Here is a 17262-nt window from a genome sequence, read left to right on the forward strand (position 1 = left end):
TGTTCATCAGTCACCAGCACGGCACCAGCTGGCCGTCATCCTTCTCGTCATCCATGTCTCACCTTAGCCATCTTGCCTAGAAACCCTCAAGCATGGCCCTTCCTTCCAATTCTCTGCCCAGCACTGCTCACTTGGGACATTCTCCCTGTTTGTTGCTCTTCCATCAGTCAGTCTCTTCTCTAGAATGAGAAGTACATGAGGGTAGGGGGTTTTATCTGTCTGGTTCCCCATGGGATCCTAGAACCTGGAACTCAGTTGCCACATGGCAGGTGTCTGATGTGTGTTTGTTGAACGAATAAATGTTCAGGAGCTTTTCATTTAAATTTGGCTATCATTTTTTGAGGATGGTTTTGAACCTAACTTCAATCCCTTCCCAGACTTCTGGATTTCTCAATAGTGGTACTATTGATATTTGAGGCCCGGCATTTCTTTGTGGTAGGAGGTCATCCTGTGTATTCTAAGATTCTTTGAGGTGGGGTGGGACCCATCCCATGCATTGTAGAATCCCTGACCTTTATTCACAAGATGACAGTAGCACTCCCTCCCCAAGGTGGTGGGTGGTGTTATGTGCCGTCGAGTCGGACCTGACTCATGGCGACCCCTCCTTGGGTTTCCGAGGCAGTATCACTGAGGAAGTAGATTGACCCATCTTCCTTCCCAGGAGTGGCTGGTGGGTTTGAACTGCCAGCCTTCTGGTTAGCAGTCAAGTGCCTTAGGCACTATGCTACCAGAGCTCCCCAAGGCGTGGCAACCGAAAATGTCTCCAGACATTGCCAAACGACCCTTGCCAAGCAGCACGGGCTCTACAGTGAGCCCTGTGGAAAGTCTGTTACTCTCCCCATCTTGCAGCCAAAAGGCTCAAGGCGGTGGCATGACTTGGTCAAGGGTCTCACACGGGCATGGCCTCCCCAGTGGCTGACTCCAAAGCCAGTGCTCCCTGCTGCCCACAGGACACAGGGCAGCAACCCCCTAAGAGGAGCATGGTGACTAGAGTTGTGTTACAGGCAAGGATATTGAGGCTCAGAGAGGTGAGCCATTTGCCCAAGGTCACACAGCATGCAAGTGGCAGAGCTGGCACTCAAACCCAGGCCTGCCGAAGCCCTGAGCCCTCCCTCTCTCACCTGGGGCAGGGATGTTCATCTGCTCTCAAGCTCACTTGCTCTCACACTCTCTCCTCTGCTCAGGCCAGACCTGCCAGGTTTCTGAGGCCCCACCTGAGACGCCAGACACAGAGGTTTAATTTTTCTATTGCCAGCTCCCAGATTGTTTATGGCTGGCGCGGGCTCCTGGCAAAGTGCTCAGAGGCCGAGGACCGGCTCATCTCATGAATTCCTTCAACAAGAAGGCTGACCATTACTCACGCGTATCAGGGAACTGTTCCTTCAGAGCGCAGGGAGAGCTGTCAGGTGGAAGAAAAATACCTCCACGCTGCTATCCCGCCGCCAGCGACCCGTGCCTGATGATGCCTGACCGTGCCTGGCCACACCGGGCAGATGGGCCCATCTCGGTCTGTGCGAGGCCTGAACGCCCCAAACAAGGAGAGGGTCTGCACATGACCCCCATGCCCAGGCCCAACAATAAGACGTAGGGACTCTGCCCTGTGACATTGCAGCATTCGTGAGCAAGCTCCTGGTGGCAGGCCCTGTCCTAAGAGCCGGGCATGGTTTCTCTCTCGCCTATACCATTCTGTGGCTGAGGACATGTTCCACAGCCTCTGTGTGCCTCAGTTTCCTCATTCCTAAAGCAGGGCAAATAATGGATGGCAACAGCGTCATCTCACATCTGGAGATGCATCAACACACCACATATGAAACACTTGGCACACAGTAGGTGGTCAATAAAAGCTGATAGTAGTATACCACTTTCTCTGTGTTAGGCAGTCTTCTAAGTATTAACTCATATGTGTCTTAACTCACTGGATCCTCCCGGCCCCAGGAGGCAGAAAATGTTATTATCTTTTTCTCTCATCAATGAGAAAATGGAGGCTCAGAGAGGTTAAGTAACCAGCCCAAGGTCACACAGCGAGGAAATAGAGTTGCTGGTGTTTGAACCCAGGTAGTCTGGCTACAGAACCTGTACTCTTAACCACGCCATTATAATGCTAGTCCTCACACTACTTCAATGAGGTAAATGTGATTCTTTTTTCCTTTTTATAGTTTTATGGATGAGGAAACCAAGCTGTAGTGGCTTATCTAAGGTCACACAGCTCCTAAGAGGCAAAGGAGCAGGCCTGAGACCCAGACCACCTGACTGGTTGGTAAAGGGCCGCCATGGCTTTCCCAGGGTCAAGTATTATCTCCTGCACAATGGGCTTCATCCACCTGTGTAAGAAGAAGGGGAATGAGTGCGGCTGTCATCAGGGTATTGGCGTCATGGTGCTTTCAAAACCTTCTAGAAACTTCTGGTTTGAAGAAGACCCAACTCTGGGTCTGTGCAAGGCTTAGCAAGGCAAAATTAGATCCTAGCTCCTAGGGGAGGGGCTCGAAGGGCAGTAAGGGAAGTCTGAGGCCGAAGGTCCACTATAATCCAACCCTTGCTCTGTAACTGTGCTGTGTGACCTTGTCTGAGTTGCCTGCCCTCTCTGGGCCATAGTTTTCTCAGCTGGAAAATGTTATAAGGAGAAGGCACAGATAGGGGACAAGGTCTTCCTCATTCTAAAACTCTACCTAAACTTTCATTTTAGGGCTGACTTAATGGTGAAAACTACAAGCGTGTGTTTCAGAATGTTCTTGTTCTGCGACATTGCAGATTCAACCACTCTCACGTCTGGACACCTAAGTTGCCAACGCCAGTCTCCCAAGTATCTCCATGTCCACACCCCCGAGCAGGGAAAATTGAATTAGCAGACACTGGCCTATGGCTGTTGTTGTTGTTATGTGTCATCGAGTCGGACTCGACTCATAGCGACCCCTCCTTGGATTTCCGAGACAGTATCACTATGGAAGTAGATTGCCCCATCTTCCTTCCGAGTAGTGGCTGGTGGGTTTGAACTGTCAGCCTTCTGGTTAGCAGTCAAGTGCCTTTAGGCACTGTACTACCAGAGCTCCTATGGCAGTCAGCGCAAAAAGTTCTCAAAGGCTTTCCACAATATTCTGCCTCAAGCCTCTGCTGGTATGTACCAAGTCAGCCTTCTAAGAAGTTCTGAATTTCCACTCCCCTGCAAAGTGGCTACATATGTCCTGGCACAGAGCTGGCCCATGGAGCCGCCCCTCAGTGGGTGCTCAGGGGCTGAAAACAACTCCTTGCCCAGCCATCATGTAAAAGGCAGTGGGTACCTGGGTCTCCCTTGCAGTAGTGCAGGGACCAGGGAGAGAGGGATGTACCAAGAGGATTGTGGGAAATTCCCTGGAACAAGAGTGATGGGGTCCTCCCCACCAGTCTCTCCCAGAGCCAAACAGAAACAGCTCTGAGTTCAGGATCAGCTTGTCTATTTGCTGAGCACTCCAAAACTACTCCAGAAAGAAGGAAGGAAAAGCTAAAATATGGGCAAACCCAGCTCCCCTTCCTGATATTCCACCCTGATGTGGACAGTCTAGTAACAGAGCTGCCATTCAGGAGCCTCTACGTAAACTAAGTTCAAAAATCTTGGGCACAGAGCAGGGCGTGAGGGCCTTCCTGCTGCAAAGTGGGACACCAGTTTTGCAGGTTTGAGAACAGATCGATTTTACTCCAAAGTTTAAAATGAAACATGCTTCTGTTTGGGAAAAGAATTTCATTAGGGGGGAAATATAATATAAAAATACCCATTTAGAAAGAATGTGCTATTAATTCTTAGCACTCTATACAGAAGGGAAAATTGCATTTTTATCTAAATGGTTTTTCTGCATAAGCCATTTACAATATTCTTTGCCTCTCTGTAATAGGCCTTGCTGCCATTAGTACTGGGACGACCAGGCTGAGGCTTGAAATCGCCCTCAAACACATTTAATACATAACCCCTGAAAATCTATTCCAAAAGGGACCTCAGTGAACAGGCCCGGCATTCCTTTTTCAAGGAAGAAATAAATATTGCTGAGGGAGGCTGGGGTGAGGGGTGCGGGGTGGGAGTGGTGTGCTGATCAGGGGGGAAGGGACAAGATGGTTTAAGTTAGAAGCAAATGTTCCGGGTCCCTTTAGCCAGCTATAAAATTGCAACCGTTTTGGGGTTGTACAGTTGCAAACATTTAAATGCCTGCACGCACTAGTATCCATCTCTCCCTCTCCCTCACACACACACACTCACACACACACACACACGCATACACGCACATAACTGTCTGCATGTAGAGAGATACATATATTGGTATCCGCCTCATACACATACACACATATACACTCCATCAAACAAGGAAAGAATAAAATTTGGAATATGAAAACACACTATTTTTAAACACTAAAGCAAACACGCCAAGCTAGTAATACCACTTTTTTTTCCATTCGACCAAGTTTCTCGCCATTTGAAAAGCGAGAGTTATCTTAACAATACTTCCAAACACAACAGGGCCATGGAATTGGGCTGGTGTGGCCTCCACCATTTTTAACAACCTTCTGTGGAGAAGCAAAAACACAGGCAGGGACCGAGCAGGCGACTCCACCACATTCTGCCATGTCGCACCAAGCACATCCTCCCCCACGACAGCAAACACCTGGACGCTGAGGTGTCACAAACTTCAAAACGCAATACTTCTCACTTTTTTCCAAAAAGTTTAAAAAAAAAAAAAAAAGTCTTCCAGCTCTTTCTCTCTTCCATTCCCAAAATAACCACTTAACACCAAATGTCGGGGAGCTAAATTAATTCATTAAGGAAATGCTGGGGCTGCGATGTGCACCAAGCGTGGGGGGCCCCTGCGATTTCTCTGCCGAGAGCCAGGACACCGCGGGCCGCTCTCTTCCGGTGTGGCCGGCCCATAAATTCTTCCTTTAAAACCAGGAGTCCAGAAATGTCATAATTACAGCTGATACAGGTAACAGGTGTGCCCCCTTCCACCTCCCCTCCGCCACAGCCCTCTGGAAGATTTAGTGGCCTGGCCTGGGGTGTCGTAATTACCGGAAACGACTTTGGTTTTAAGGGTTAGATAAAGACCCTCTCCAAATTTAAGGCCAGACACCTATGTCCATTAGACTTTAATGGCTCACATAAAAAAAGAAATTGTATCCTCATCTCTCCAAATGCCTGTTTCCTCAGCACCTCGCGTTGCTCTCAGGCTGGCTCACAGCCGAAAATACCCAGGCCTTTGCTGGCTTGCTGGCTGCTACATAGGCATCCGAAGGAATTAAACAAATGGGGGGTGGAGTGCTTAAGAAACCATTCCCTCTAAAAGTGTTAGGGCCACACCCTGCTTTGCAAATAAATCAATAACGTGGGATTTTAACCCCTAGCTGGAAACAGACAAGAAGGCTGTGGGGAGCCCAGAGAGGAAGAGGGGGCTCCAGGGAAGGCAAGCTGAAGGGCCGAGCCGTCAAAATGACGTGAGTTCCCCTTTTGAGACTCGGTGCTAGGAAAGGCCAGGCTGAGGGCCGGTTTGCTTTGTTGTTCGTTCCCCTGCTTTCAAAGCTTACCGCACACTTTTCTCTTCCTTCTATGGAAGTCAAACCATGCGTTTCTCTAGAAGTTACAACTCCCCCTCTCCTCCCGCCATCCCCACCACCACCATTTGTCAAGACAGTGGGTTGGAAGGTGCTCCGAAGAGACTTAAGGTTCTCCAAGCTCTACCCTGCACTGGCGTGAGGAGACCACTTCCCCACATCAGCGCTCAGCTCCCGGGCAATTGAGAACTAGCGCTCGGAAACTTTCAAGGGTCCCAGAAGGAAGGCTCCAGAAGAAAGCCCACATTCTTTGACCATCACTGAGGCTCCGGAGGCCGGTGTGCTAACCCAATAGGATTTTACTCTTTCCTTCCAACAAGGGATGGCTGGAGGCGCCACTGAGTGTCTCTTTCTGTCCTGGGAGGTAGTGGGGACCGCGTCTGGGGCCTTCATTCAGTGCTGTCCTCACGCTCACACACACGTGTTTACACTCACACGAACACACACACACATACGCACACACGCAAAATCCTAGTCGGAGCAAAATGCTTTACACGCACCGAACACAGGATAAATGCTTACTATCGAAACTGAGCCCAAATACTGAAACGTACAAGTAAATGCATCCCATCTCTCCTGGGGGGTGTCTCACAAGATTACAAATTCAGCAAAAACTGACCACACTGAGATCAATAAACTTCTCCTTAAAACGCAAAGAGGTCAAAACTTTGCATAAGTTGCTTCTTGGGGGAGAAAAAGAAATTATTTTGCATTTCTCAGGCCTGTGTGTGTGTGCGTGTGCACGCGCACGCGAAAGCAGGAACCAGCAAAAGGCATCCAAAGCTTTTATGCCCAGACAATTTAGAAATAGTCACGGTGTTAAAGATCGTAAAATTGCTCCTGTTTAAAAAAGCCAAATTTTGGTCCATAGTCTCATTTGCCCTCCAATATACTAAACTACCACACCAAAAGTTCCATTGCCGGGGATGAAAATGGCCCATTTGTTTTTCGCCAATTAAGTTTCACTAGGAAAGCATTATGGGCTCCTGACGGGAGGAAAGAGGAGACTAACCTCACCAGCTCCTTTCCACACTTGGTTTCTCTTGGGTCTGGGGAATCTTCCTCACTTACTTCGATTCATCACTTGCTTTAGTTCCCTTTTTGCCTACCATTCAGAAAAAGGGAAAATAATCATATACTGTGTGGGAGGGCATCGTGAGGTATGCCAACGTTCCCACGCAGTAGGGCCTGCCTGCAACGTCTATGAAAGCCGAGATCGCATGCCCTACCATGCAAGCAGCTGGGGGCTGGGAGAGAGTCCTCAGTGCCCACGTTACAGGGTCACCAGGGTAATGGCCACTCTTTCTTCCCACCTCCAGCCTCCCTCTTACACAGAAAAATCTAGGCCCATCTACGAAACTCCATGAGTCTGTAGGACACACAGGGTCGGCGCCTCTGCAGAAGTTGGCCATGTTATGTGGCCTCAACCCACCCAAGTCCCCGTCTGGGTCTTCCTCCCCCCTTGTGCCTATGGTTGCCACTAACTAAATAGAAACGGCCTCTGACTGTGAGCAGCCCCATGACACAGTCATCCTGTCCCTGGCTGGGTCCTCCACCTATATCCACCACCACCACCATCTGTGGTCATCCGGGAAGCCCAGGACCAGAAGAAAGGCACAGCCAAGAACTTTCTGTCCTTGATGTTAACTGACAGCCACCCCAAGCAATTCACTCACCCTCAGCCTGCTCTAGGAGATGTTGTTAAAAATGACTTTTATATTTATAAATTATTTTCCACTCCGTAACCCCACGGGTCGGTAAATAACATTTCAGTACATATGGCTGCACCTCTCTCCAGTTCTCCGTCCATCCCCTTACCTCCTCTCCCCCAAGAAAATAAACGGCACCCCAATCTCTATCCGGTCTTCCTCACTGAGGGTGTTTCTCTCCCTGCCTTCCAGCTTGTAGGAAAGGAAAGCACACAGGATTCAGGCCCCAGAATTTCAAAGACTTTTTGAAACGACCCACTCGGTTAGGCTACACTCGGTTAGGCTACAACTGCCTGACTTCTCTGCAAATCCTCAACCAACCCTGGCTTTCTACGGAAGCCGGGGTTTCAGGGATTTCAAAGCAGACTAGATTTTCTGCCAACTCCCCCTGCCCCTATCTGATGGTTAAGATGGTCCCACCAAAGTACCTTACCCCCAGTGGTCCCTGCCAATCATTCAACAATGCTTATGTTCCAAGACCCGAGAGCGTCTGAAAAGACCACTTCACAATAACTGAAAAGGGTCCTATCTTTTTGACACTTCACCCTGCCCTGGATGAGCAGCTAGCGGTGTGCACGCATGCACGCTTGTGTGTGCGTGACTAGAGAGGTTCACTTCATTTATGGTCATCTCACGTTCCCCGAGTTCCCAAATACAAGCAGCAGAGCCAAACGAAGCACCCAGGTACCCTCAACTCTGGGGCAGACAGACATCCCAGGTGACACCAGGCAAAAACCAGAGACACGAGGAAAACAACCGAGGCTGGGTTGTTCCAGTGAAATTTTTGTCCCGAGCTTTAAGATCAAATGAAACCCTGGTGGGTGCCTGAACAGTTTTCAAAATAATTATCAGCAACAAGAAGGAAACACAGATTTTTAAAACCTCAGATTTGAAGGCATCTGTAGGCCACCTAGTTGTCACAAGACAGGGCACCGGGAGAGGGAGAAGAGGACAGAACAGGCTGCAGAAGTGCCTTCACGCCAAAGTCAGTTCCCGTTTCCTCCAAAGGCTTGACAAAGACCGTCTAGTTCTGAGGAACTGTTGAGTTTGTGTTGAGAGAGCCTGCTTCCCCGCTGGGTGTCTTCCAAGCACCCAACTTCCCAAAGTCAGTCAATGGCAATAGCACCCACACGCACCTTCACCAATGGGTCTTGCTGCCTCCCTGAACCATTTTCCAACCTAGCCCACTTCACCCAAACCGTAGCCCACACAGAGGAGTCAGACGGCACCCAGGAAGTCAGAAGCCGCTGGAAGAATAGGAAACCCAAGGCCCAAAGTTTTGTGAAGAGGCCACAATGTTCCACAGAGAGGCCAAGGACAGGCGATACGATAGAGATTTCGAGGAATGGGGGCAACTTGAGCTCGCCGGAACCCTGAGCTTTAAACATCAAAGACCCTGCTTCCCTCCACCGATGTGAGCTAGTATTAGAGTGTTTACTAGGTTTTTCTCCCGCTTTGGAGAAGCCCTTTCCACGTGAGATATTCCTTCTGGGACGTTTAGAGAGAGTGAGCTTGTTACAGTGAACATGCAGAGACCTCCAAACTGTTAAATTCAATTGCCTTGTGTTTAAAGGGCGTTTGGGTCCCAACGATGATGCATAAAGGATGCATAAAGGATGGAAGGATATGGACACGACCGCTATAAAGTTCTCTCTCTGATCCAAGCTTTGAAAGCAAGCAGAGGTTACAGACACCTACCAGCTCTCTCAGCCAAGAAACAACATGAGAACATGGGACGCTATGGGTACTGCAGACCCCCACTCAGCAGGGACCTGGGACGGGGGCAGTCCAATGTGGCTTTGTCAGGACCAAAGCTCACAGGCATCAGGCACCCAAAATAGCTCCCTTGGATTTCAAAAGTTTCTCCCCCATGCCCTTTCTGGAGAATACCCTGTTGGGGGCAGATTATCTGGCCTGCTTTCCCGCGAGGCCTGCTGATTAAAAGGCAGGCCAGTACTGCCGCAGTGCCCCACAGTGATTACACCCCAAGAGAATGACGTCTTCCAAACATCCCCCCTACTGAAGAAAACTGAACTTAACTCTGCTTTTCCATCCTGGTCACAAAATAAGTTTGGGTTTTTTTTTTTTTTTTTTTTTTCGCCCCCTGAAGTACACGTCCACAAGATATCTTCTCACCAGCACCCTATAGAGTAACTCATCACAGGGTGAGCCCACGGGCATGGCCGCTGTGGGATGTGTGTGGGGATGTTGGTCTGGCGGCAGAAAATGGCAGGGATTGGCCCAGGCTGCCTCAGCACCGGGGTACCCATGCAATGGGACGCTCCAGGGTCCTAGAACCATGTCTTCCCCTCAGGTCCCGTTCCCCACTTCTTGGGGCCTGAGCGGCCCTGGTTTGGGGACTGCCAACTGAGCTGCTGAGGGACAGGACACAGAGGAGCCACGCAGGCAGCGCGGCCGTGACTAATGAGAAAGCCCAGCGTTGTCTCCTCCACATCTTTTCTACTGAAAGATTACAATAAAGGAGTGGGTTTTTCCCTAAATGAGAAGCAGTGTCCGCTTCTCACAACTGGGCAGGTGGAGAAAGGCTTATTCAAAGATCCAACTTCTGGCTCAAAAGTGGGCTTAGCTGAACTCATCCAGAGAGACACCTCCACATAGGCTCAGGCACAAAACCCAGCAAGGGGGACACACGTCTGCTACTGAAATATCCCAAATCAAAGTCACCCACGGCCAGGAGGCGCGTAATTAGGATCTTCAAAATCCTCCTTCTATTTTTAGGACTTGTGCTTACTCGGCCCTTTACAAAATCAGGACTTGTCAGCTAAGGCCATTGAGGCTGACGGTTTAGCTTCTTCCCCACCCACCTTCAGAAAGCAGATTAAAGGTAAACTGTAGGAGTAACTTGATTATTTGGTGGAAATATTGTGGGCCACACATATGTTTATGTGCATGTGCTGGGGGGGGAGAGGAGGGACGAGGGGGGCTCCGTCACCTGCTGGGGCCCTGCTCTCCTCCACTGCGACACACGGAGATCTGACAGCCCCCCACCCCCACCCTCTTGCAAGCCGACCCCCAGACCACTTTATTTCACTGCAGTGAACATGAAACGCAAGGAAACTTCACAAATGTCCCCCACATGGTTCTCTTCTCCATCACACCCTCCTGAATATATCAACATCTCCACCACGAGCAATCAAATCCCACACTCAAATCTGTCCACAGGAGATGCCCCTAAAAATAGATACCCATCCTCAAACAAACACATCCACAGCAAGGCAAACTCCTGACACAAATCAAAGCGATGAAGTTGGGCAGTTCTGGCCCCCCCACGCTGAAGACTCCCGGGGGAACAAGCTAGACAGACAGCGGGGGGGAAGGACAGAAGGTGGCTTCACCGCTTATAGGGCCCCAATAAACCCACGTGCCCTCTGACCCTGGGGAGGGGGGGCGGTGCTGGTGTTTTTCTGTTGGGATGCACTTGGGCCGCCTGCCTGCTCTCACACATGCCCCTGACATTTGATCCTATTACATAAGGCTGCAGCCTTTTAATCTCTAAAATTAACCAAACAGAAGTAAATACGGTATTACTTACTGGAGCATTTATCTCCCTAAATGCTTTCGGCAGAGAAGATTACTCCCTGGGCAAAGAACACGGTCCCGCGTTATTGTCACCGGAACGGAGGGATACAGGTCACAAGTGATGTTTGCTACATTTCCCAGCACGGAGGGAGTTTGGGCCACCCTATGAAAACCTGCCCATAAAGTTGAACGGTGGGGAGAATTCCCTTTGCCTCATGTCACCCAGCCCTCTCAGGCTGGTTATTGAAGGTGTACATGTTATAGTAGCAGACGGTATCAAATGAACTCCCGGGCGAAGGCAAACGGTATTTTCAGTACCTATTAAGATTCTTGGTGGAAATTTAAATACCTCTGTCAGGCAAACACAATCGTATCAGGCATCACAGAATTGCATTGCTAGAAAGAGAAATTAGATTAACCAACTCTCACTCTGTTCCTAGAAAACTCCGTAACATTGATGCACGTTTCAACAGTCTCTTACTTTGGCTGAAGGGGCTCTACCAGAAATCTAGACGAATTTAATGTTAAAGGAAGTTATTCTCGAGGAAAACCCTTCTGTCTCAAAAAAAACCTACATGTTTATACACAGGGTTATAGAAGTCTGTATTACACATTGGAAGGCAATGGTTATTTAAAATCAAAACAGCCAGAAAAATCCAGTGGCGGAAACCATGACTAGTTCAACACCGCTAAGCTACAGCCCCTTAAAACATCCTTGTCCTTTATTAATATTTAGTAGAAATGTATAATTGCAGATATGTGCTAGGTTGGGGTTTTATGTGGGGAGGCGGGTAAAGAGGACAGGTTTATTACAGCCATGAAATATTAAAGAAGCACCAAAGAACGGTAGTTGTATGTCCTAGACTTTGCCAGGCAGCAGGCAGGCCTGAATGTCAGCTGCACAAAGGGGCCCCATCTGTTTACATTACCCCTGATTAACACCTGCGAAGTTTTGGGTTACATCTTCCGGAGTTGCAAAAGTCATAAGCAGGCATGCATCCCGTGCTGGGCGATTTCTCCAGGAAACAGGATTGCAAGGATCCTTGCCTTCCCAAAATAACTATGAGGGAGCCTGGAAAATTCTCTGCCACCGCGTGGGGAGGAGGCGGAAGCGACTCAGAAAAACAAGTTTTGCTCTGAGGCTGGGACCACCACCACCACCGGACCCACCTCTGCCAGGCCCATGTCTGAAAAAAGAAAATGCAACATTCAAGTCTTGCCTGCCTAATATTTCTCAGCCCTGCTGACTGGGTTCCGGCTGGAACGCTGCGAGAAGCATGAAATTCCAAAAATTTGCCCACATCGCTGTAAAAATATCATACTTCCAAAAAGGGTAGGATTGCAGGCAGAGTGTATACAGAGACCGACTCCCGTGTCAGTGTGTGTGAAAATTCATTTCTAGAATGCTCTGGATTTCAGGAGCCTGAACAACGCACGGAAAGGAAGTTTGGCGAGGATAAACTTATTACAGTAGGTTAATTCTAGTTTGGGAAACTGGAAGGGGCAGGAAGGGGGTAAAACGTAGCCTTAATATCTTAATATCTAGCATCTATGGTTATCATGACTTTTCCTTCTCTAGCTGTCTTGAAATTCCTGCACGGGCATACAGCTATTACAAAGATAGGTGGCTGACTTTCAAAATTATTTTTTAATTCATGCAATCCTTACTGACTTAGATGCCAGAACAGGCCAAAATCTCAAGGCTGGTGATTTGGGTGTTTTTTTTTTTTTTTTTTTTTTTTCTTTCTCCCCACAGCCTCACCCTTCCCCCATCCCAACTTTGTGCAAACACAGGCTCCTGCCCCATCAGATGGAGAGTCTCATTATATAAAAGTTGTTTGGGGGGGCAGGTAAAGAAGTCGGGGGCACATAATTTGAAGAGTTGCTTTTCCTGGTACAAAATGGGTAGATGGTTATGTGCTCCCGGCCTAGACTCCAGGCGGATGTAACTTGCCAGTCGAGACCCCTCCCCTCCAAAGGACATCTAAAGCCCATAAGACAATCCGGGCACGTCCCAGCGGCTCCATGCCTCGCGCATTTCTGAAGACTTCTCCCTTCCCTCCAATCGGAGCACGGATCATTTTGTTAAATACCGAGTAGTATTTTGTCATCGGAGCGAAGAATTTCAGAAACGGTGTTAATATTTAATCACATTAGTACTGGCGTGTTTTACGGCGTGACAAAATAAAATATCATTACCCAAACGGGTTGTGCCTGAAAGGGGGGAGGGAGATTGTGGGAAAAAAAAAATGCTTCCTGGGGTTGGAACCAAGAGAAGGTATATTCCAAGCCTCTGGACACCACCAGGCCACAGCTAATGGGACCGTGTGCATGTGTTTAAGGAAAAACAGAATATTTTACATGAAAAACAAAAAATCTTTCAATTGTATTTCGAAGGGGTACACTTGACTCTGATTTTCAGCCAGGGGACTTGGGAGGGCTTGTAGAAGGCTCTGTGTACCTATTTCTACAATGTGTGCAGATGGAACTGCAGGGTGTTATCATAATGAAAAGTTTAATCATCCTTATTTACTACCAGTGAGGGAGCAGGCGTCAGATACCGATACCTTATAAAGCCTTAACTAGCAGCCACTGGGCTGCAGCGTCTCCAAGTGACCTCAATTCAGGGCTTTATCTAGGAAACCGTCCTTCCCACATCACAGCACGGAAAACAAAGAAGGTTAAGTGGGTGTCCCTGCCTGTGCTCCTAAGGCGGCCAGCCCCTCCGCCCTTTCCAGAAGGAAGTCCCCGGCCTCCCCAGCGTGCTCACTTGCAGGGGAAATCAACCCTAACGTGCCTAGCATCTGTTTCCAAAATTATTTTCGATCATCTGACTGATAATGAAACAAACCAAACAAAACAGAACAATTCTTTAATGCCATTTCTTCAATGCCACTGCTTCATTCACTGCCTGTGTCTTTCTTTTATTTTATTTTCAGTCAAGGAAGACGAGCCAGACTGGAAAGGGGGTGGAGAGACACCCTTTTGAAAAAAATCCAATTACACACCACCTAGACCTTTCCACCTAGGCCCCTCCAAAGACTCGCAGGCAAGTGAGCACTGCTGGCTTCTCATGATTTCATTTCCCAAATCAGGCTGGTTTGTTGGTTTGTTAACTTTTCTCACTCTGTTTAGGCCAATATATTCTTAATTATTTGGGGGGGGGAGGGGTCAGAAAGCAGGAAGGAGGAGGGGTAACCAGGCCAAGCCAGGTAGAAGTGACAGGGGCTGAGATCTGTGCTAACCAGCTATCGATCGGGGCAGGATCGAGATGTTGTGTACAAGAAAATAAAAGAGAAGGGGGGCCAAGCAAGTAGGATGCTGTGTCCAGCTCCATTTTAAAAAGGAGGAGGGAGAAAAAAAAAAGGGAGAAGAAGCTGAGGGTCCCAAACTAACCAATTTATGGCCTTGCCTGGGAGAAGCCTGGAGAATGCTGATGCAGGCCCGGTGGCTGCCGTGCATGCTAAACATCCAGCTTCAAATGAGAGCCAGGATCCCGGGCTGGCCAGTCACTGCTGAACAAAGAGCCAAGCAGCGGGCCGTATTCATGAATTAGAAAACCTAAGGGGAAGGCTACCGGGACGAGGCGCCTGAAAGCTCCTAGTTCTGAGCCACCCAACTCCTGCCCCACACCTCCTCTCCCTCCTCCTCCCTCCCACCCTCCCCAACCCCCTTCCCATCACATCTCCTAAAACCTACTCTCACCTTAAATCCAGGGCCAAGAGATGGCTGGATGTGGGGAGGGCTAGGAAAACGACTGCAGAGGAGAGAAGAACTATAAGAGAGGGCAAGAACCAGGGGATGCATTTCTTAAAAGCCAGGGTTAAATTGCCAGGCAGGGCCATGTAGTGAACTCTGCCTAGAGAAACCAAGGGGATTCAATGAAGGTTTGTAAGAAAATGGTAAGAAGGGGACATGTTATCTAATTTTACGAAGACATTAACTGTAGGGTTTAAAAAAAAAAAAAATAAGGCTCATTGAATGAAACAGAAATCTAGCAGCTCTGATATCTTTAGGTTGTCAGTTTAACTGGAATGGCAGTCCATGTACTAACTCACCCACACCCCTCCCACCTCAAAGGCCTCCAGGCCTGGTGGGCAGGGGTGCTTAGAATACAAACGAGGCCTGGGACTGGACATCTGTCACCAAAGCCAAGCGAGATATTGACAAACGCGGGTCCTTTGTGTCTTCAAAATATGTATCCATATCGCCTTAAGTAAGATGCCCTGACTGTTGGTCCCGACTTTGTTAAGCAGACCCCTCCCCGGTCCCATCACCCACTCCCTCAATGTCAAGGAGACGCATCCTGAAAAGGCTGCCTGCCTTCTACAACCCCTACAGGTCTCTCCCTCTTCAATGAACCTCTAATAGTTTAGAAGAGACAAAACAGCTATTCAATAGGGACAAATGTCAAATCAGGCCTCGCCTCTGAGTGATGCTGCCGACACCTACCTGGGAACTTTATAAAGATGCTGGGCAGCCAGGAGAACTCAAGCTGAGGTTTGGCTAACTAGCAAAGGGGGAGGGAGTAGGTAACAACTTTCCAGGTGTTCCTGCCAGGAAAGGGGGGGATGCAGACAGCTAGAGAGTGGCACTAAGCTGAACGCTGAGGGGTTCTGAGCCTGTGACGGTGGGGGTCTCGTTTTCCAAGCACTTTGCAGCAGCAGGTAACTCAGCTAAAAGTGGGGCGGGGGGTGAAGCGGGAGGACACAGCTCTGCAGGGACACCCCCACCAGTGCCCTGTGGAACTCCTCCGTAGGATCCGTCTGGCAACCCCTGCATGGAGTGGCTGGGGGTCGGGAAGAGCCACCCAAGCTAAGGGAGAGGAGTTGGGAATTAGGAGGCCCCGGCACATAACAACAACAACAACAACAAAGGTGCCCTCCTAACCCCCTGGGGACCCACTCCCCAGGGGAGCTTTCAAGGCACAAGCTAAAGCCTGCAATGGGGGCGGGGTGGGTCACGGGTGAGGTGAGAAGGGCGGCGCGCGCAGATACCTTCTTTGCTGTTGGGGTTCTGGGGCTTGGCCTTCTCCCAGGGCGCCAGCGTCTTGTCGTCGTCCGCACCGTCCACCAGAGCCTTGTCAGTGGGCATGTACCAGGTGGCGCTGTGCTCTGCCATCAGAGAGTCCAGGTCGATGGTGCTCATGGCGCTCTTGACCGCCTCAGAGCAGCAGCTGCCCAGCTCGCTGTCGCCGTTCTGCGCGCCCGAGGCCCCGACGGCGCACTCGCCCTTCTTGCCGCCCTTGAGTCCCAGGGGCTGGTCCTCCGAGATGCTAAACTGCTGTCTCTGCAGCTGGATCTGCGCCTGGAGGATCTCCAGGGGGTGGATCTCGTCTGGTGGCGGGGCACCGCCGCTGCTTGTCGGGGTCCGGACCTGCTCCAGTCCCGGCGTGCCCGGGTGGCCCGTGCCCCCGCCCCCGCCGTAGCTGTCAGGGGTCGAGGTAGAGGTAGACATGATGCCTAGGCCGAGCGGGGGCGGGGGGGCCTTAGGTCCGTGTTCCCCGGTGCCCACCCCACGCGGCGGGAGTTTGGGCGAGCCAGTCACCAGAGGACTCCTGCTCGCTTTGGCCAGGGCCGGGGGGTTGTCGGAGCTGGACGACACCTCGTCCTCATTAGCGTAGCTGGTGCTCACCTCATCGGAGGCGAAGTCGCCCACGTGCGGGGAGCTACCGTCCGACTTGGCCCCGCCGTCCAGGGATGCCATGAGGTCCGGCTGGTCCCCCAGGAGCAAGTCGGCCCCCTTCCCCCAAGATGGCGATGTGAGCGCCTTCTCGTGGGGCGTCGGCGCCCCGCGCGCCTCGCCCGCGGGGCCTCCCCCGACGGCCGCGCCAGGCGCCTGCTGCTGCCCTGGGCTCACCCCCGACGCGCCCCCGCTGTCTGGCGCCGCTGAGTACTTGTCGAAGAAGGTCCCGGGGCTCACGTGACCACTGTCCCTTTTTCTGCGACCCCGTCCTCGGCCGCCGCCCCCGGGGACCGGCTTGCCATCGTTCCCCGACGTGGATTCCAGGGTGTAGTTGGGAGAGAGGCTGGTGCCGTCCCCCGGGGCGGGTGGGTTGGGCGGCCCCGAGGCTTTGGGGCCACTACAACTGGTCCCCGACGGGCCTCCAGGCCCCGGGACCCCAGGGGCAGTCCCTCCCGGGAAGTAATCCGAGCCCGGGTTGCCGGCCACGGCCGCGCCCTCGGTCTCGTTCTGGCTCAGTTTCCTCTTGCCCTCGGGCGGGTTCTTCTTGTTGAAGGTCACGTTGAGGTTGGGGGCCCCGAGGCTGGCGATCATGTTCTGGCAGGCGGTGGAGAGCGCAGCCAGACAGCTCTGGCCGAACAGGTTGTCCTTGGAGCTGGGCTTGTTGAAGGAGCCCAGTGAGAGCGCGCCCAGCTTGCTGGCTGAGGCGCGCTGGCTGGGCTGGAACTCGGGCTGCGGTGGGTATGCGCCCCCGCCGCCGCCGCCG

At 50.9% G+C, this 17262-nt stretch overlaps 1 protein-coding gene across 1 annotated transcript in view; it reads right to left on the bottom strand.

The window, feature by feature from the left end:
* The window catches only part of MN1 (MN1 proto-oncogene, transcriptional regulator), a 55304-nt gene that overhangs the window by 35708 nt on the left and 2334 nt on the right, over positions 1 to 17262 (bottom strand). Inside the window, 1 exon segment of the mRNA XM_042781940.1 lies at positions 15812 to 17262. This exon segment is cut by the window's right edge and continues 125 nt beyond it. Within this exon segment, the coding sequence (XP_042637874.1) occupies positions 15812 to 17262 (1451 nt within the window).

This window comes from Orycteropus afer, unplaced genomic scaffold (genome assembly GCF_000298275.1).
Source record: "Orycteropus afer afer isolate SDZICR_OR568_19922 unplaced genomic scaffold, OryAfe1.0 scaffold00197, whole genome shotgun sequence".
NCBI classification, from domain to species: domain Eukaryota; kingdom Metazoa; phylum Chordata; class Mammalia; order Tubulidentata; family Orycteropodidae; genus Orycteropus; species Orycteropus afer.